This window comes from Halichoeres trimaculatus, unplaced genomic scaffold, assembly GCF_033239565.1.
Source record: "Halichoeres trimaculatus isolate MK-OKI-2021-1 unplaced genomic scaffold, fHalTri1.1 fHalTri1_scaffold_6, whole genome shotgun sequence".
In the NCBI taxonomy this organism is placed as follows: Eukaryota; Metazoa; Chordata; class Actinopteri; order Labriformes; family Labridae; genus Halichoeres; species Halichoeres trimaculatus.
Genome location: NW_027437184.1, coordinates 36,045,292 through 36,067,633, shown reverse-complemented (window position 1 = coordinate 36,067,633; position 22,342 = coordinate 36,045,292). Strand labels below are relative to the sequence as shown.

The window sequence follows — 22,342 nt, the reverse complement described above, 5'->3', positions numbered from 1 at the left end:
AATAAACAGCCTTAACATCTGATACTGAGTATATATCTGGTTCTCTCATTTCATTTAATTCAAAGAAAAGAGGGAGAGAAAAGACGAAGAGAAAAGAGACAAAATAAATGTATGTCACTCAGGATTTACCCTTGATTTCCCATATTTCTCTGTTTTAGTCTTTTAACGTGATCTAAAAAGATGGAGTACATTATTGTAAGGAGGATGAGGTGGAGACACCGGGAGAGTATACAGTATATCACCAAAGGTTCTGTTATTTGGTGATGACAAACCAGGAGTGCAGGTAGATCAAAAGTATTCTGAATGGATAAGCCAGCTGTGTAACTGTCTCTTCGTTATGTACTCCTATTAATGAGAGAGGAACAGATTACATCTGTCCCGGGAGCTGGCCCACACTGTGACACACTTCGTGTCCTCTGATGTGCCCCGCTGTCCATTCTCCTGCTGCAGGGACAGCGGCTCTGACCGTCTCTGCTACCGGGTCTTTTCAGCACACTGTTTCCGCGGTGCTGGGGATCAGTCAGACCAATCAGATGCTGCGCCTCGGCCACAGCGCATTTAAAGGCGAGGAGAGGTGCTCATTTGATTGGTGAAAACAGCGCTCGGCTGTGTTAAACCCACTCACGGCTTTTCTCCTCCCTCTCTGCCATTTGCACGGAGGGAGGCATGGATGCGCAACACTGCGCTCCTCTGCGCCTTGACTGCACCTCTCTTGGCACTGCAGGAAACTTGCAAAGTGCGCCGGTCACGCCCTGTCCGCAAGGCGAAGGCCGGCGCAGGGCAGGTGCGCCTGCGCTTGCCTTGCGCCTGGTCTACGAAATTAGAGCCCTGAAAGTCACATCCAGGTTTTGGAGCAACACATGCTGCCGTCCAAGCAACATCTTTTTCAGGGATGTCTGTGCTTATTTCAGCAAGACAATGCCAAGCCACATTCTGCTCGTGTTACGACAGCGTGGCTTCGTAAAAGAGTTCAGGTACTAGACTGGCCTGCCTGCAGTCCAGACCTGTCGCCCATTGAAAGTGTGTGGCACATTATGAAGTGCACAATATGACAACATAGATCACGGACTGTTAAATAACTGAAGTAATACATCAAGCAAGACCTGGAACAAATTCCACTGACAAAGCTTCAACAATTAGTGTCCTCAGTTCCCAAATGCTTGTTCAGAGTTGTTAGCAGGAAAGGTGATGTAACTCGGTGGTAAACACAGCCCCGCTTTTTTAAAAGTGTTGCAGGCATCCATTTCAAAATGAGCAAATTTTTCCACAAAACAATAAAGTTTATCAGTTTGAACATTGAAAATCTTGTCTTTGTGGTGTATTCAATTGAATAAAGGTTGAAGATGATTTGCAATCAGTCTTCAGCCCCATGTGCCATATTAAAAGAAGTCTGGTCAAAGTAGCATACTTTGAGCTTTAGGAAACTGAATGATTCCTCAGGCAGGGGAAATTCATTGACCATTTTGTGTAATCGAGGCGCTGGAATTATGCAAGGAACAATTTCAGCTCTCGTTTCTTAACACCTCTGCTACAGCTGCATAAGAGCTTAACTCCATCAACGCTGTAAATGGCAGTGTTCTGCGGTAAAGTTTTGACCGTTGATGAGGTGATTTGCATGAAGCAGAGGGAAGTGGAATCTGATGGAAAGCAGTCAGCGGAGAATCCTTTCATCAGCGCTCACAGTTTCTGCAGCCAGCATTTGCTCCAGCTATTAATAAACTTATGTAACGCTGCCCACTCACTGCTCTCACAGTTTCTCCTTTGTCTGATAATAATTCAGTCAACTGCAGGTCAGTGCAGCACCACCTGCTGCTGGGCTTCTTCACCTATCAGTTTGTAAGAGGTGGAAGAGTTTTTAAAAAGTCATTTTCCAGTTTCTTCATGAATACATCATTAACATTTACAGCAGTGGCGATTGCTCTAAGACTGCAAGGGAAGCTCAGCTTCCCCTAAAATGTTCCCAAAAAAGTGGTGATATGTTCTGCTGTGTGTACATTTCATTGACAAAATATGCACCAGAATTCCTTCATCTCTTGTTCAGAATCAGCTACCTATCACAGGTAACTGGCTCCACCTCCTTCTCATTCATCCCCGCAGCGTTTCAGCGCTTTAACACAGTCTGATGCTGAGCGTCTTCTGACTTCAGCGGGAAAGCGCAGAGTGGGTTGTTCCACCCGGGAAACTGAACGGTCACTGGATAAATGCTGGGCTTTGTCCCGATCTGGGACTCTGGGGGTCTATGAGGCAGTGGGCTGGCCTGGACGCTGGGCTTCTGCATGATGATTGGATGATCTGTCTGAGTCCGAATCCCTTTTTGATTGACAGTGAAATGAGCCAGTCAGTGATCTTGAAGTATAACCCTCCACCGGAGCATCTTCTGAGTTCTACATTCAGTAGTTCTGGACTGATCCAAAGGCTTTTTTGATCCCCAGCGAGTTTACTTTTCTTAAAAACAACGAACGTTATGTTTAAAGATTCTCTCTCTTTTCACCAATAAGCAGCTACAGCTACAGCTACAGCTTCTCCCCCTGTCACTCACACTTCCAGCCTGTTGTAGTCTCACGTAGCAGCTCCAGCTGCTAACAAGCTGACACTGAGGGTAGAATTTACATTTGAATAGATAAACAAATTTATGATGTAGGCCGGAAAAAAATGAGCTTCCCCTCCTTGACTGACCAGCAGCTGCAACTGACTTACAGTATGGAAGGGAAGTTCTCTGAGGCCTGTGTGTAGTAGTGTCCTTGTTCGTCTTTATACACTGTAAAAACTGAAATCTTATCAAGTGTTTTTGTCTTTTTTTCAGTAGAAAATTCCTTTTTAGACTCAATATGAGCCAAATTCATGACCAATCCAGAAAAATGTCTTGTTTCAAGTTATTTAAGGACAAAAATGAGGTCTGAATTGCTTGTAACCAGTAAAAAAAATCTGCCAAGGGAACAAGAGAAAAGTTACTTGTATTAAGACATTATTCTAGTCTCAAGGAAATTTTCAAGCATTTTTTCTTGTTCCATTGGCAGATTTTTTTACTGGTTACAAGCGATTAAAACCTCATTTTTGTGCTCTGATAACTTGAAACAAGACATTTTTCTGGATTGATAAGTTGAAAGTGGCTCATATTGAGTATAATAAGACAATTTTTACTTAAAAAAAGACAAAAACACTTGATAAGATTTCAGTTTTTTGCAGTGTATCAGGCTCACACTCAGAGTCTGTTGTACTTCGTGCTTTAATGTTTTGTCTGTGGAGAAGCTGTGCAGCCCATGAATCATCTGACACCTGTTTCCACAGATATCCAAGAGTTCTACGAAGTGACGCTGCTAAACACCCAGAAGAGCTGCGAACAAAAGCTGGAGGAGGTCAACCACATCGCAGACGAGTGGGAGAAGAGTGTGTCCATTCAGAACTTTGAGCTGGTGCACTCTGCCTGTCCAGTTGAAGAGGTGAGTTCATGCTCATAAAACTTACCTCATAACCTCTGAGTGACTGGATTTTCTGCCTAAGCCAATCAGAAGGAGCAGAGGTGAAGCTGGTGGAGGCTGAGGTGGAGATATTTCTGGCAGTCAGCAGCAACAGAGAATGAATCTGCAGGGGAGCTGCACAATAGCCGATAACCTGTTTCTGGTTGTGATGTTGTTAGAGTATACAAAGTTGCATCTCAGTGAATTAGAATAGGGTGGAAAAGTTAATTTAGTTCACTAATTCAATTCGAGAAGTGAAACTCAGGTTTCACTGAGATTTAGAACAGAGACCGACCAGTTTGCTGGCCGGTCTCTGTTCATCGTCTGGTGCTTTTGGCGCTGTGGGCAGGAGCTAGATCCTGCTGCAAACTAAAATCGGCCTCTTTATAAAACTCGTCAGCAGAAGAAGCATTAAGTGATCTGATATTTCAGTCTAGAAGATATTAGCATTGTTTAATTGTTCAATCAGAAACATGGCTCAGCTCATGTGACTGACAGGTGCCCTGTAGCTGTTAGAAAGGAAGCTCAAAGCCAGCGTCATATCTAATGTGGCTGCGTCTGCGTATTGGCTTCACTTCATGGTATCAGGAACAGACAGGTGATGTCGCAGAGACTACGTCCATGTTTTATACAGTCTATAGCAGTGGTCCCCAATCTACGGCCTGGGGGCCTAATACGGCCTGCCTCCTTGTTTTGCCCGGCCCCCCTGAACAATACAAGAGGTGCATTATAATTTATTTTTTTTTGTCAGTCTGGCCACGTGATCGAGACTTACACATGCATAGAACGTAACTTTCTATTCCACCCTTCTGTTTTACCACCATACTGGTAGTGAAATGTATTATGCTGATAGGTGTTGTATCACTTAGTTTGGTTTCTTAGCCTGGTTGCTTTCTGGTTTTCACAGTGAAGTTAATAAGTATGAGTTGCAAACAGTGGTGTCTACAAGAAAATTAATATTTCATGGTCTTTTTTTCTGTGAAAAACCTGAAAAGGGTTATTTAGGTATTATTTATTTCATAAATAGTGTTATATATTGCATTGATAGTGTTCTTATTTATTTTCTGATTTTTTTTCCTGTCAAGATCCCAGAAAGGGTTATTAATATTTGGTTATGTGTGGCTTTCTGGGAAACAATAACTATTACGTTTGGACACCTCTGCGATCATCACACTTTTTTTTACAAACTGACCCTGGCTCCTCTGTTAGAGAAGGGAAAAGTTGTTTGACCCTGACGGGAAAAAGTTTGGGGACCCCTGGTCTATAGTGACACTCAGTAAAATGCAGGTTCTGTATCAGCTTTACTTTTCATGCCTGGGGTTTGAATTTATCTCTGGGCTTTCCTGATGTGTATTTAATGCACAGTCTTTGTTGGAGTTTACTGGATGTGGACATCTTCCTTTTCTTCTTCCTTGTCTATTTCTGCACTGATAGCTGATTTTGACCTCACAGACACAGCCTATCTGGTTTCAGTCAGAGTCAGAGTTCTTCACCAGGTTTTTCATTTTATGTGATAAAAAAGGACAAAAAACAAAAATGGTTTGGGGGTTAAAAGGTGTTGTGTAGACAAAGTTATCATAAAGATGAGTAGACAATAACATAGTTTTTGTGTATCCAATGTTTCCATGTTTTACTGATGTTTTAAGGTTTTTTTTGCTTCCTCTGTGCTTCCTCTGCCAAAGAGCTGCTAAACTGCCTTTTGGTTTTGTTTTTAACTTTGACAATTAACATATTTCTGTGACTCAGAACCTGCCTCCATGACAACCTATCAGCCAGATTAGAAAAGCAACAAAGGCTGTCTGTCCTTTTGTCCTAAAATGTTCTCTACAAAACAAATTTTTGATGCCCATTAAGCCAAATTCAAGGCTTCAGAGCAGCAGGGCGTACGCCAAACACAGCAAACAAAGAAGAGGAAACAACAGAGGAGGAGAAATACCATCATTTCCATCCCCACATTAAAGCTCGTGGAAATGTAGGTCAGCAGGGGATTTCACACGAGTTTCTGTAAATCCTGATGGATGCAGCTTTTTGTGGTTGTTTTCTTGCGGTGTTGGCCAGTGGGGGAAGAATTGACCTTTGGTTTAGTTTTTACAGAGCCTGACTCAGAGTGAGTGGAGTACACTCAGGACCTGGTTCACTAAAGGACTGTGTGGCTCCTGCACTGGCTGCAAAGGTTACACAGGCTGGGAAACAGGGTGCAGCTACAGTAAAACCCTGTGAAAGGATGGAGGAGTGGAGGGAGCTTCTTGATAATGCAGTGGTTCATTTATTGTCTGAACTGGAGTCACTATCACAGCATTAAACATTTCAGCAGTTACATTACTCTTTAATCACTCAGACAGTAAATGATACCAGACATAGCTCAAGACACAACATCAGACAACTTCAGAATCATTTAACATGAATCTTATAAAGCTGCAGCAAAATAACACTGATCCACATTTACTTCATCTCTTAGTTCCTACAGTTACCTAAACACTTCACCTGTAACAAACAGGAAACACAAACACAGTTTGCACATCCACATTGTCTCCATGTGTCCATTACTCATCATGATCTTATTGTTAGTTGACTGTTACTGAAACAATGTCACGGATATACATTCTTTTTTCATTAAACATTTATCTTTGTTATTTAAACTTGAGAAAATAGTATTTATTCTATATAGCAGCTTTTAGAACCTGGCTATATGAGTGGATTTGACGAACAAGCAAAACATATACATTAAACAAAGCAAAAACCAAAGACACACAAGACCTTTAATAGAAACCAGGCCTAAAATCACAAACAGAAAACAACAAAATGAAGAAAAACCCTGATAACTAAAACCCAGGGGACATACTGACCCAACACAAGAACTGAACAACATGACCCCAGACCAGGAGGACCAAGAATGTCTGAAGACTTAGGAGGATAGGAGGATGTAAACAGGAAGATGAGATTAAAGTGAAATTAATAACACAAAAATGAGAACTGTAAAAGGATCAAAGGGTCAAAATGGGAAGAGAGTAAATATAAGACATAGATTTAGACTTCCTTTTATTGTCAATACACAAATTACACCACAGTGTACTTGGAATGAAACTAGGGATGTCCCGATCACCTTTTTTTTGCTTACGATCCTATTCCGATTTTTTTTATTTTGAGTATCTGCTGATCCTGATATTTCCTCCTTAGAAACTCCTACAAGTTGTCCTTTGAGTTTTTTTTTATTTTATTTAAATTAAGATATCATTCTAGCCAACATGGATATAGCTTTTTTTCTCCACTTAGTGCAGCATTGGATCAACAAAATAAAAATAAAGCTTCTCAGTGGTGCACCACAAGATAACCTTGTATGTGTGTGACAATAAGGTTGCAATTTCTTGTTTGCAATATCGTTGTACTTGTTATGACAAATAAAGTTATATTCAAAAATGAAGGATGATGTTCTATTATACACATTTTAATCAAAAACAAGAACTAAGGCCCCAGGCTTTTTCTGATTCTGTCTCCTCGATCTCCGATCGTTAAAAAGTGCCCCGATCCCGATCCGATCACGTGATCGAGATCGGATCGGGACATCACTAAATCAAACCTTGTTGCATGGCTTTCTGTTGATAATGTATAAAACTGAAGACAGTGTAAATATATAAATATATGGTACAAGAAATGATTACAAAGAGCTACGAATACAAATACTATTGACACAAATATTTACATGAGATATTGCACTGACCAAAATAGCAGCAGTTTGGATTAAGTTGAAATAAATACTAGGCTGCTAGATTTGAAAAACAATGGTATTTTCACTTAAAATATAGCAGATGTGACATAAAGTAAATAAGTAAACGAAAAAAAGATAAGACAAACATCAAACAAGCGTAGATCGATTAATTAAAAACTGCATAAACTGAGTCAATCATTTAAATAAATATTATAACATCATGAAAATATATACCAAAAGTTGGTAAGAGTAAGACATCACATAAAGGCATGTCTGAGTTTTATGAAAGGATTTAAAAGGTTGGACTGAAATCACACACCTTTTTCCTCAGGAAGTTCCTTTTATAGTCAAAGGGCCCTGATTAAAAAAGCTCTGTCCCTTTAAGGTTTTAAGCTCCACTTTGGAACAATCAGGGCCCGTATGTGAGTCCAGTCATTACACAAATGGACCATCAGTCATAACGTACCAGTAATAGATAAGAATAGAATAATACGTGCACTGTAAAACCCAAAGGGAATTCAGAGTCACAGCAGCAATACAAGAAAATACAAAGAACAACACTTTCAAGGATATATTTATAGAATGACGGAGTAAGTGTCAACTAGGAAAAGAAAAGTCTGACAGCCAATTGCGACTTTCCTTACCGAGGAGTTGGCACAAGCTTTAATGATGTTTCAAATAACAAACCTCCTCATTCTTTCAGGTTTTACATGACTTTACATGAGGTAATGGATGGAATAAACAAAACAAAACTGTTAAAGGTGGATTATTTGGATATATGGGATATATGGTACTCTGGATTGTGTGTCCTGCATTAAAAACTTGCTCTCCTCAAATTACCTTCAGATAAATTCTGACAAAACAGAAACTCTGATCATTGCCCCTGATAAAAAGATTCCCCTGATCAAACCCCCTGACCACCTTGGTGCTCTGGGCTCGTCTGTGAAAACCAGCCTCAGAAACCTTGGGGTTGTGTTTGATCAGGCCATGTCTTGTGAGGGTCACACCCGACAGCTGACCAAGAACTGTTTTTATCATCTGAGAAATATCTCTAAAGTGAGGAGGTTGCTGCAGAAATCGGACCTAGAAATGGTCATCCATGCATTCATCTCGAGTCGCATTGATTATTGCAACTCTGTGTTCACTTGTTTAAATAACACAACTCTAAACAGACTTCAGGTTGTGCAGAACTCTGCTGCCAGACTTCTGACAGGTGCAGCTAGAACAGCCCACATCACCCCTGTTTTGTCAGCGCTTCATTGGCTTCCAGTCAAATTTTGTGTTGACTTTAAAATTTTGGTCCTGACTTTCCTTGCGTTGCATGGTCAAGCTCCTCAATGAATCGCTGACTTGTTGTGTCCGTATTCTTCAGGACGCTCCCTTCGGTCTTCAGGCCAGAACCTCCTGAAGGTCCCTAAAACTGGTTTTAAAACTCGTGGTGACCTGACCTTCCAGGCTGTAGCTCCCAGACTCTGGAATGAGCTGCCTCTGTCTCTTTGTGTTGTTGACTCTGTGGACTCTTTTAAAAGGGACTTGAAAGCATTGTTATTTAGGAAAGCTTTTGGATGATGTTTGTCTTTTGGTTTTGGTATTTTAGTTTTTAGTCCCTTTTAAGTTTGTTTTTTTGCACCTATCTATGTTCAGCACTTTGTGATTTTTATCTGTGAAAAGCGCTCTACAAATAAATTTTACTTACTTACTTACTCTGGGGTGTTGAAAACAACAACAGTGAACACCGCACTGAACTGAACTGAAAACCGTGATAAGATCTGAGCCATGGGTTTTGTGAACCTTTTCATTCCTAGAACAGATTGAGCAGCGAGGCAGCAAGTCATTAAAAAAAAGGAAATTAAAAAAAAATTAAAAACATTCTTTAAATAACGGCTACAACAAAAAACACCACACAAGGACAAACACGATCAGCCACTATCTCTACAAGGAAGATACAGCACCCCCTACTGGTCTAAAATGTTTTACCAAGTAAATAATGGTAAGCACTGAGAAACCACAGTTAAATATTTAACAAAAAAACAGTATGACTTTAAGTCTTGTGCCATCTGCAGATAAAATGGTGACCAAACTGTTAGAACACCTGACAGGCCTAAACCTTTTTTCTGCCCCTAAATCCTGATCCTAAAACATGCAGGTGGTCGCTCAAGAAATCTCTGATGAAGAGAGTCTTTCCTTTTATCCACTTTGGACTTAACTAATTTTCACTTTTTGAAGCCAGTTCAACAAAAACAAGTGAAACCACTAAAATATGCTAAGTGTTCTGAAAATTTCAGTCACTTGAAAAGGGAAGCAGGTAATCGCTCCATAGGTGCAGTGTTATACTGATGATTACCTCACAGCAGGTGGCGAACACTCTCTCCTGTCACGTGATCCGCTTTGAGCTCCAGGATCAGGGGCACTGATTGATCAGTTTGCAGCAGCAGCATTAAACACAGAGATTAACCTTTGTTAGGAGTGAAACGCCTCTATGTCCTGCTAAAAACCCAGGGTGAAACCTCAGGTCACCCCAAACCCTGGTAGTACAGGCTTCTGGTGTGAAGGAACAGCATGTGGAACTTGGACCAGGACCCACTAGTTTAATCCAGGGGTAATCCTGTTTGACTGCGAAGCAAACAGTCAGAGTCATACCTGCTGCTTCCTGTAGAGACAGCGAAGAATACAGGACATGAAAAATCACTCTTAAACAGATTACACATCCCAGGTCTGGGTGTTTGAAAATAACCCTTGTATGACAGCAGGAGCTGCTTAAGCAGTGTGCTGAGGTCACTCACTAGTACCAGGATGAGGATGAGTGGAGCGGATTAGCAGAGCCCTCAGAGACTGATGACACCAGTGTGAGGTCATCAGAGCACGGCTGTTATATCTCCTCCTCTGTCCCACAATCAGCTGTCTGATCAACAGGACAGCACATGTCCTGACAAATACTTGAGAACAGATGGCTGCATGCAGACCAAACCCACAGGGTCACATACAAACAGAGACTGGGCTTTAAAGGGGGGCAAGTTTTATGGATAACAGATAACAAAGACTAGAATCAGGAGGAAACATCCCCGAACGATGATCCTATCCTGGTTCATGTTGGGCTGTAAGACCTCAAACCTGTTGACTCCTGGCCTGGCTCCGCTCATGATGACAGTTTTACGCTGTCGTCAAGATAAATATGATCTGGATTTCACATTATTTGTTTTATTTTGAAGTCTCTGGACACTTTAATGTGGTTTCAGTGCCCTGTTTCCCCTCCTGTTCCATCTGCTCTGTGCGAAACGATGCGTCGTCGCTCCTTCCTATCAGATCCAGCACCGTGACGGAGCTGTGAGGGATGTAATGTGACTTGGCTGTCACTTTGTTTGTACCTGTAGTGACACTTGGATCACAGGGAATGAGTCAGCTTTCTCTCAGCAATGCGTGTCAGCATGAGACCAAACATGATAAACAAAGAGCTCAGAGCTTTAAGGAAACCTTGGTTAAACTAAGAAAAAGGCAGCCACAAAAACAAGGTAGAAAAATCAATTTTCACCTGATTGTTGCAGGGACAGAGCTGATTCTATATGACTGGGCTGAACAGGTCCTTTTTAAGTCCAGATGAGAAAAGCTGGAATAAATGATTCAATGAGTGAGAGTCTCTGTTGGAATGGAGCCAGACGTCCTCAGTACCTGTTGACTGCACAGAGACTCAGGATGAAGCTGGGACCATGAGGAGCAGACTCAGAAAGATGATCAGAAATGTTTCTTTTTATTTATTAATTCAAAATGTATCTAAACAGGAAAGCCTCACTGAGATTAAAAATCTATTTTACAACAGTGGCCAAGATAGCAGCACATCATAATTTATACCTTGTCATGATCAGGGCCTGTATGCACGTCCAGCCATTAGCGAGGGAGACAGGCCGTTTGTACTGACAGTGAAATAAAAATTAATCAGCAGTATGTATGAGCCAGGTTAACAGCCCAACAGAGCATATGATTTAGTGAGGTATACCCACCTTTGCAGGCACTAACAGCAGGATTACCACACTTGTTAAGCTGTTTAAAGGTGGACATTGTGCTTATGTGGTACTGTTTAAGACAAAATATGCAAAGACATAAAAATAATAATAAAGGATTGAAATAATCCTTTGGAAAAGTCTGACAATGTGGAGCCAAGCAGAAAACTTAGATTTAGGAGAAACAACATATTTCAGTCAACAGATGAGACTGGGGAGACAATCTAGTGCATAAACTGGCAAGGCTCGCTGCTGTCACTTTTACATGTTTGCCTCACTCTTCACTTTTCTGTGCCTGGGCCCTTCCAAGATGTGTGTGGTGAAATGTTGGAGTATATAAACTGCTCGTAAAGTTATTCATGGAGTTACTGGGGCGTTTCTGCTGTGCTTGTTTTGATCAATTTATTGTTGAGATCTTCTGCTGTTTCGGAAAAGCCACACACATTTACTCTGCACAAGATTGCTAAACTTTCCCTTTATCTTGGTTTGTTATCTGATTGACTGGCTGATGACAGCTGTTTGTCCGTGTTAATTCTTGTCATTAAATATCCATTTCTTACACTGTTTTTTTAGGGCTGTCATTTCAACACGTTAATTAGATTGATTGATTACACTGCAAATTAACGCGTTATAAAAATTAACGCAGATTAATCTGGATCCCAAACCCGCGGGGCGTTCAAAGACACACTTATTTTCAAATCTCTGGCATTTACAAGCCGTTTGTCCCACTTGGAAAAAGTGGTGTTCTCATCAGATTTTCACATTTCCGACGGTCCATGAATGTATCACACATGATGTCAGCAACATGCTTTAAACCGGAGGGGAAGTGAGAGTGATTTTTGGGGGACTGCCGTCCACATCTCGTTTATTCACATGTCCTATTTGAAAATCTGCAGAAAATCAACCGTTTGCTCCAGCTCAATTCTGTAAAAAACAGATAATTCTACACTCTTAAAAAAGCACTGAATGATTGATATATATCCTGTATTTAAATCTAAAGAATTGTTTGAATATTTGCTTCCATCTTCCTGGTGTCATGTTTCAGCTTGGGGCTGCTCTGCACCAATCAGCAACCGTTTGTGTGTTCAGAGCATGTAAAACTGAAAATACTTCACTATTCTTTGATCAAAGACTTGAAAAAAGTGTTTTGTACATAGTTCCTCACAGTTTTTAGCCTTTAGCCCTGGTTCTCCTGACCTCATAGAAGTAAAGAAGTTCATATTGCAGTGAAAATTCCATGTCCACATCGAGTAAAAATGTGACAGAAGCAAAAACCATCCTAAAAATCAAATCAGCTTATCTAAGGTGCAGGACTGTGTAGATTTTGTAAAGATAGAACCATAACACTTTTTTCATGTGTTCCCTATGCCTCTGGGTACCCAAAAATATGTTGTATATATACCCACCTTATTTTTAAATGTTTTTTGTAATGTTTTTTAATGTAATTTTAATGTCCTGGAATTCAAATTCTTTATTTTGGGACCTTAAGCAGATATGAGATTAAAATGTGATTAATTAGATTAATTAATTACAAATCCTGTAATTAATTAGATTATTTTTTTTAATTGCCTGACAGCACTAGTTTTTTCTCTCAGTCAAAGTGTCACCGCTCACCAGGTTTATCACTGTTTATGAGTGGTAGGCATGTGTAATTTAAATTGGAATTTTGGTATCGACAGATACTTATCCAATTCCAGTGTTACATAATAACCTGCATGCCCTACTGTGGGATAAGACTGATGATATTTTGGGTAAAAGGCAAAAAATGAGTACACATTGAATTACCGAAGTTGCTTTTTATCTAAACTATAAAGTGTTTAAATGTTAGCCAACAATTTGATAAAAACGTTTTAGAACTTACAGATATTGCTGTTCAATGGGAAACTTTAATAACCTGTAGACTGGTAATGCAGCAAAAAACAAAAAAACAAAGAAGAGCATCAGAGGTAACATTCCAGTACAAAACTGTAACACAAAAGCACCAATACTGTAAACAAAGTGACAACTCAGTGAGTAAACCCAGCTTTGAGGATCCGGATTAGGTCATACTTGATACAAGGATCAGGATCTGTGCAGTTTTTAATTAACTTTGTGAAGAAGTAATTCTCTGTCAACCTAATAACTGGTTGTGCCTCCCTTGGCAGCTCCAACTCTAATTAAATGTTTGTGATAACTTGTAATGTATCTGTCACTTCGTTGTGGAGGAATCTTGGCCCAGTCTTCTTTGCAGAACTGTTTTAAATCAGCCACATTTGAGATCACACCACAGCGTCTCAATTGGATTTAAGTCTGGACTTTGAATAGAGAAAATGTTCTTTTTATTAATTCATGAACTGTTTTTATTGGACCAGTCACAGGTGGACTTTGGATCATTGTCCTGCTCCATAACCTAAGTATACTTCAGCTTCAAGCCACAAACAGATAGCCGGATATCTATTAACATTTACGGGTCTAGACCTGTAAATGTTTTTGTAAAGTGTCTTGAAATAACATTTGTTATGATTTGGCGCTATATAAATAAAGATTGATTGATTGATATCCTCCTTCAGGGTTTTCTGGTAGAAGGCAGAATTCATGGTTTCATCAATTACAGCCAGTCATCCAGGTCCTGAACCAGTAAAGCAGCTCCAGACCATGTTTGACTGTCCTTTCCTCCACCTGCAGTTTTAGATTTTCACCAGATGTAACAAGACACACACTTTCCAAAAAACTCAATTTTTGTCTCGGCAGTCCACAGAATATTTTCCCACAAGTCTTTGGGAATATCAAGGTGTTTTCTGGCAGATGTGAGGCGGGTCTTTTTTTTCAGCAGTGGTTTTTACCTTGGAGCTCTTCCATAGTTGCTGTTTCTGATTGGTCCTTTTCTTATGGTCGAATCATGAGACCAATCGTGGGACCTTCTGGATGAGTCGTTGCACTCATGGGAAGGTTCACCTCTGTTAAATGTCTTCTCCATTTGTGGATAATGGCTTTCACTGTGGTTCTCTGGAGTCCTGATGGATGTCAGTAACTTTGTTTCTCATCTGAAGTTTCTTTTAATTTGATGTGTTGCTTTTTAAGATCCTTTAACCAACTTAATGTTGTCAGACAAGTCTACTTCACCAGTTTCTTGTTTCTACAAGTCTGGTGGTAATCAGGTGGAATTAAACTCAGCTTTCCGGAATATGCAGTCAATCAGAGTCAATTCATGATTTAACAAGGTAAGGCAATTACTTTTTCACACAGGGCCAGAGTGGTTTGAATTGCTTTTCTCCTTTAATAAATGAAATGACCATTTAAGACCTGCAAACTGAAAGCACACCTTTTTTTTCTGCAGTACTGGGGAAGCAGACAAGTCCTGATGCAGGTGTGGATGTGGTCAGTAGATATTCTGAAAACACTCCTCAGTGAGTCTGATTTATGTCACCAGCAGGCTTAGTCAGCATTTCTAGCTCTGTTTCTACTTCAGCATTAGCAGGTTAGCGAACATCCTCAGCACGCTGTGGAGAGAATTACGTGTTTGTCTCTGGGAGCATGTTGAAGAGCCCACTTTGTGAACATACAGCTCATTATCTATCAGTGAAGCAATCCACAGATGAGTGGGATATCAGGTCTGAGTGTGTGGCTATTAAAAGCAGGGATAAAGGAGGAGTGCGTGCACAAAGGCTTTGTAGTATGTCTTAGTGTGCCAGGGATTTATTTTGGTTGCTCCAGGCACATATAGGCTTACACTATCTGAGCTTCTAATTAAAGACTTACCGCGCAGCAGACTGGCTGACCGGCCAACCATGACTCCAACTTTCTGTCACTGCCAGTTCTTGCATAACCTTGACACTGTGCTGTGTGCGTCTAAATACAGCGTCACACCCGTACATGTGCGTCTTCATTTGGTTTACTGGATCTGGGGTCAGAGCAGAACAGCTGCATGTGAATGCTGATGCAGGAGCTGAAACCTGTTCTCAAAGCCTGACAGGCATTATCAACAAACCAGCATAGATCAACCCATCCATGTGTGATGTGACAGCCCAATTACTGCAGAGTACAATGGTTTGTGTGTTGAAATAATAAATCCTCCCTAACCAAAGACGAGCACACAGACCAGGATCCAGAAAACTATGTCCAGACATACTCGTTTTTTACTCTCCATATTAAGTCCTAAGTGTCATATTTAGGGCTGCAGCTATCGAATATTTTAGTATTCGAGTATTCTACTGAAAATCCCATCGATTAATCGAGTAATCGGATAAAATACATTTTTGTTGAGTTAAAGAGCAGTTATTTTTCAAATGAAAATTTTTCTCTTTAAGAAATAGAATTTTCTGATACAGCATGTCAGTAAGAGCACTTGCTTTGGTAGCTCCGAAATTTGTAAACACACTTTGACACATTTTTTTTGCCCTGTACATCTCATCAAATGTTGCGGACCCAAATGGCACCCGTTTCGTAGAATGACCCATTAGTCTCCAAACTCCAGAAAAGAAGCTAGATTTGTTGCTAGTTGCTATTTTGTATAAGAGGTCGCTTTAAGGGTCTGAAAACTCTCTTAATATGGCCTCAGCTGTATTTAAAATACCACTCTTTGATCTTTCTTAAAATTAAACGATTCCTCGAGGTGGAAAAAATTACTCGAGTATTTTTTGTTATTGAGTACCTGGAATCATTCGAGGAATCGTTTCAGCTCCAGTCGTATTTGATCACAACTTTGACTTCAAACCAACTTTTTCATGAACTACGTAAAGTAAAACTTGGATTCAGAGTTTAATCAGTTAATATTTTTTATTTACAGTCAAAGTGGTGAATGAGTTTAGATAAGGAAACACATTTAATAACTCACAGCAACACACAGCTCTGGTGTTTCAGTGTTAAGTTTGACTGTTAACTAGTGACTGTCAGCTGACACATCCTCCTGAAGGTCATCAGTTTGCACAGTCACTTTTTTATTTATTTATTCAAACTATTTTGTTTTCAGTTCTGTGGAATAAACAAATAATATCAATATACCAACTAGGGATGGGTACCGAATTAGGTACTTTCATAGGTACCGACCGAATTCTGTCAAAAGTACCTGGTACAGGTTCTCGTAGAATCAAAAGGTACCATGTTTAGGTACCTAAATGCATACTTGTGACTGTGAGGGAGTGGAAGAGTAGGCAATTTTCCATGCTGGACATGAACACAGCATTGAAAGGTTATATTTTGAAGAATAAATATGTTAAGTTAAAAAAATAAATAAATAAATAAACAAATTGATATTTTTTACCACATAAATAAAAAAAGTACCGGAATTTGATACAGTTGAGTACCGGTACTGATTGCCAGGTACCAAGTATCGGTACTGTATCGTTTCAAAAGTGAAAGGTACCCATCCCTAATACCAACAGTATAAAGACATAGTAAAATATAATATAGACATACATTTATATGACAAAAGGAAGATGTGAAGGATAAAACTCCATATAAAACAAAAACAAAAGAAAACAAAAAAAAATAAAAAATAAAAGAAACAAAAACATCAGTTAGCAGAATTGATACAAACAACTATATTACATATTTAGTGTAAGAAATGCATTGATATGGTCAAAAAATGGCTGCCAGATTTTCAAAAATGTGTTTTATTGTTTTCTAAGATAGCGTTTAATTTTTTCCAGAGGGATTCAACTTTTCATCTCACAAGACCACCTGTCAATAAGAAGGGGAGAATCGGATTTCCAGGACACTGTAGTGCACTTCTTGGCCACACATAGAGCAACTTTCATAAGCTTGAGTTGTGCATTGTCAAAGAGCGAATACATGTAAAATTCCCTAATAAATACAGTTCAGGGATCAGTGGAACACTGACTCCTGCAATCCCGGTTAAAGTGGAGCAAGTATTATACCAGAAAGGGCTCACTTTGGTACAATGCCTGGCACAGTAGCACGGTCTCTCTTTACTCCAAAACACCGGTTGCTCTTCAATGGTCGTGATCATGTCAGAATACTGCAAAAAGTCAAACAGTGGATTTTTAACTACAGACCACAGAAAAAACAGACATTTCTACGGCTCAGTCTGGATTCAGAGTTCAAAGAATACCAACTCGTCTAGAATGGAGCTAAGTACTGCTCTTATTGCTGAAATGGGTCTTTATGAGACAGCTGGGGCTCCTCAAGCTCGTGTTCTGACCTCTTAAACCATGTTCCAATGAAAACCTGTTCCGGTGAACACAAGGAGGGAGTTTAGATTGTTTGTTTACTAAATACTGCCCTCCCTGATGTATAAACTCATCTGTAAAAACTCATGAATGCATGAAACCAGGACTGTGTGTTTGTTGAAGTGTGTTACTGTGTGAGTGAAGCTGTGAGGAGTTACGCGTGTGTGTTTTCTGTTCTCAGCAGAGGGAGCGGAGCAGCTCAGAGCCCAGCGTGATGGAGCAGGAGGAGAGCAACATCAGGACCACTGAGGTGAGTTCGCTCTCCACACACACACACACACACACACACACACACACACACACACACACACACACACACACACACACACACACACACACACACACACACACACACACACACACACACACGCTGTCTTCTGTTTGTGTCTGTTTTCTTGTGTCCTTCTGAGTTTCTTCATTCTTTCTCATGGCGGGGCTTCAACTGCTCTCTCCAAAACAGGCTTTACTATGATGAGCCTGCACAGTTTCTGTCTGGACCATTAAAACTTCCCTGGGTCCACATAGAAACAGATTACAGCACTCCCCTGTCTCTGTTGATCTGTTCCTCACAACTGCACTTCATCAAAACGTTCACAACCCTGACCTTAACATTAAAGTTTTCAGAGGTAGAAGTAACTCATCACGTTTACTCCCTTTACTATTACTGTAACTTTAGGTCCTTCAGGTCAGTAACTGCTCAGAGAAACAGAGATCTGATGAAGCTGACCCCTCCCTCCAACTTCAGTCAGCTCAAATGTGATGAGCCTAAACCTGATCCTGATCAAAACAAGCCGTCCTGCAACCCGGACACTTCATAGTGGACTCTTTGAGCTCACAGCAGGATGTGACTGAATGTAGGGAGTGTCTGCAAAGGTCACGACAAAAAAAAAAAAGGAAACTCAAAAATTAAGGAGCTTCAACCTCAATCTGTGTTGTTGTCACACTAAAGCTTTCCTATTGGTTAGACTTCAACTGTCAGCACAGGAAGAGATGATCTGACCTAATGTGGAGCTCATATCTGACTGACATTTTTTCACCCGCCTTTACTCCACACCCCCTGATTCAAAAAGAAAAACTCAGGACTTTAAGGAGATTTACAGACTGATATTTTCACTTCTACTTCAGTTAAACTTCATAAAACTGACTGCATTTGGGCTTGAGTTGAATATATTAGTCCTCTTTACACCCCTGAAAGTTATCAGATAGCAGAGATGGCGAATGAGGACTTGTCGAGTGGGAAATCATAAAACTGGATGTTTTTAAAAACACATATGGCACACATATTTTAAGATGTCGGTTAAGTTAAGCTGCTGCTAATTTCCTGCTCAGTATTTGATTTAATTCTAGCAGACACACTGAATGTTTGTTTCAGTCAGTTTTCTGCTTACCTCTACTGTACCCTACATGTAACAGCAGGTTGTGCAGACCCTGTGTGTGTGCAGCTTGAAACATTTGATTTGTTGGTCATTTTTATGAAGTTTTCAATGCATGGAGATAAAGGAAAGTATAAAAATGATAACACCTAGACTGTGTGTGTTAGTGGCTGAGCCAACAGGCACTCCCTCCTGTTAATGCAATAAGTCCAGGCAGCATTAGCTGCCTCACCTGAACAGATTAGCAGCGTAGCTCTGGCAGAGGCAGTCTGAGCTGCCGAGCGTGTCCACAGACACCGACCGAACGCCGGGCTGAAGGCGCCCTGCTTCATCCACAAATGAAAGCAGTCATCAAGGTCAAGTTCTGCAACACACCTCTTCAACAGAATGGCTCCATTAAACAGGCTCTGGGACAGGTAAGGAGGCACCATCGCTGCAGCTGGTAACAGGCTGGGATTACCTGAGATGGATCTAAACGCTGGATTGGGATGATGGGCTACTGATTCCTTGTTTTGATTCGGCTTGACTGGGCTTGATTTAGTCTGGCTCCCTGCAGATGAGGTCTGTTGAAAGAGTCGTGTCAGTGTGCGTCACATGTGCTGAGTGTATCAGCAAACCTGTCAGCTGTTTCAGAGCTTGTGGCAGAGAGAATTTTGCAGGAGAACCTTGAAAAGCTTGTCTTACAGTTTGACCGAACATCAGTGTTCTTGGTCGTCTACTCCTCCCTTTTTCCAACTCTGTTCCTGTCTCCATAAATTCCTTGTGCTGTGCACAAATTGATGGACATGACAGTGGATCTCTTAACAGAACATCTTTTATCAACAGGAAACCTGAAATGCATAGATGTAATGAGATTAACAAACTAAAAGAGATCCTCTTCATAGCATCTTTAAGATATATCATCAAATCAATGCAGTGTATTTTTTTAAATGTAAAGAGACTTTATGGAAACTCTCTATTTAGTTGTGATGGTGGACACTGGAGCTGGACTGTCAAAAATAAGGACAGAGGAGCATAAGAAAGCGAAACGGGAGAGTGACAGTGCACAAGCTAAAGGCTAAAGGGCCAAACTGTTTGTGCTACTGTTCATTCCAACCCACATGCAGCAGTTATTCCGCAGTGGTCTGTTCAAACTTGAGAGTCTATCAGTAAAATGAAGAGTGAGGTTACGTTAGCTCCGCTTTGTGAGGTATTACCTCGTAGCTTTGCATCCTGGAAGAAAGTTGTCTTGAACGAAGAGAAGTAGAGTAAGAAAGAGGATCTGCTCTAGAAAACAAACGTATGTTTCGGCAAGAGACAGGACTTGACAACTGTGGGCGGTGGTGCTCATGGGAAATGTAGTCTTTATCCTGGAATCACATTACAGGTTCTAAGTTGTCCTCACAGCGCCTTTAGAGTAGGGATGGAATTTTTACAGAAATTCCTGTAATTGATTACTCTAAATATCTAATGAACGATTACTCACAGATTATTATTATTATTATCTTTTTTTAACTCTCAACAAAAACAGGGTCTGTGGAAATGGACCTCCCAGACCATAATTAAGTCTTTACATCCATTTTTTCCACTCTCATAGATGTTGTTCTCTGTGGGGGTGGCTTATACTTTGCTCAACAAACGCCATTCGCTCTCTGAAGCCTTCACCTTCCACTAAACTTACTAGGTGCATATCTGCAGTTAGCGTTTTGGTTATAAGCAGGCCAATCTTCTCTGCTCCGGTTTCGTCACCACCACATGTTCTAACAGGGCTAGCAACTGACATGATGTGAGACTGCAAGTTTAATGCCTCATATCTCTCACTGTATGTTAACTTCATTGTTTTTGTCAAAGTACTTCCAAACATCACTTTTCTTGACTGACATGTCTCAGGTGTAGCAGACCGTTCTGCATTTGTTGTGTTTTTGCTTTTGGTGTAATAACACGCTCCTAGAGAGTTTCTGTAGCTGCCATAAAACTGTTGTTTTTGCTGAAATCTGGCTGGGTGTGCTGAAGCCGTGGCCGGAAAAGTCACAAGTTTGTATCCCTTTAATTATTTTCCTACCCAGTGTTTTCAGCTAGGTGAAGACAAAACAGATTTAACGCTGTATGTGTTGAAGTTATGTCGCCAAATGCAGCGCTTGCAAAGGTGTGCAAGTAAAAAGAGTTACTCATGGGGTCAACAGCGTGTATTCATGTACTTGTACCCATCCCTACTTTAATCCCTGTTTCCACCAAGCTGTCCAGTTCAGGTCATCTTGGTACAGCACACATTTTGTGGCATTTCCACTCACTAATCCCGGGACAGGTCCCCAATTTAGCGAACTGTACTGTCCCACTTTTTGGTTCCCTTCTATTGGGGTGTCAGACATACTGATCTGACCCCAGAAAGTGGAACTAAAAACACAGAAGTCTGTGGATTGGTGAAAAGAAACGTCACTCCCTGTGTGACAGTGGCTGCTGTATTTCTCCTGGCGGCACACAACATTCTCTGAAACAAAGCTTGATCGTGCTTTGTAACAATGAGCCACATGTCGATCACAAAGAAGATGAATTGCTGCATGTCTTCCATCGTTGCTCTTTGTTTACTGTGTCCCGTTTTTCTTCTTCATTGGATTTATTAGCGGGGTACACTGTGTCGCGCTGCTATGGTGCCACGTTACCATATAGCTTATGTAGATATCGGCATCTGGTAGGGATGGGTACCTTTCACATTTGAAACGATACGGTACCGGTACCCGGTACCTGGCAGTCGGTACCGGTACTTAATGGTACCAATTTTCGGTACTTTTTTGTGTTTATGTGGTAAAAAATATCTCTTTTTATAAATGGTAAAGTATACATTTTTTAAATTGAACTTATTTATTCCTCAGTATATAACCCTGTAATGCTGTGTTCATGTTCAGCATGGAAAATTACCTACTCTTCCTCTCCCTTACAGTCACAAGGATGCATTTAGGTACCTAAGCATGGTACCTCTTGATTCTATGTGAATCAGTACTCGATACTTTTGACAGAATTCGGTTGGTACCTAAAAAAGTACCTAATTCGGTGCCAATCCCTAGCATCACCACCTACCAACAGGGGGCACAGTTGGCTGTGGACACACAAACAGGACTAGGTTTTACCGATTAAACTGCACTGATCTAAGCTGGACTTCTTGGTGGAAATGGGGATTAAAAGTCTTGATTTGTTTCTCAGAATGAAAGTGAATGTGTGAATTTTGAAACCCTCTGCTTTTACTCAGCTCTGTAGTTTTTACATCAGTATGTTCACTATCTCAGGTGTTGATCTAAGGTCCTGGTCTTCATTGATGCACAGTTACAGAGATGAATCTGAGAAATCTGAGCGTCACTGCTGTGAGATAACCTGATGAGGAGCTGAGAGGAAGAGGAGCTTCTCTCACTTTAAGATGAGTTCACATGTCCAGGCACAAAGAGCTGAACGTTGTTTGATTTGGGTGCTGACAGGTCTCTGTTGGTGTTTCACTCAGCTTGCTTTGACTCGACTTCCCAGCACAGCTTCTGGTGATTGTTGGTGTTTTAAAGCTGTATTGAGCTTTGATCCCCATTAGAAAGTCATTTCCCTGCACTGACAGTCAGGAGTGCTGTCTGAGTGTCTGAGGACCGTGTCTGCAGCAGCATTAAGATAAGAGGGTCAAATGATG

General features: G+C 40.7%; 1 protein-coding gene across 16 annotated transcripts in view; it reads left to right on the top strand.

Moving 5' to 3' along the window:
* Nucleotides 1-22,342, top strand: part of dlg2 (discs, large homolog 2 (Drosophila)) — a 240,764-nt gene that overhangs the window by 44,948 nt on the left and 173,474 nt on the right. For all 16 annotated transcript variants that reach the window (XM_074671433.1, XM_074671435.1, XM_074671436.1 and 13 more), the window contains 2 exons: nucleotides 3,289-3,440; nucleotides 17,508-17,576. In XM_074671433.1, the coding sequence (XP_074527534.1) occupies nucleotides 3,289-3,440; nucleotides 17,508-17,576 (221 nt within the window). The remainder of the gene's footprint in view (nucleotides 1-3,288; nucleotides 3,441-17,507; nucleotides 17,577-22,342) is intronic.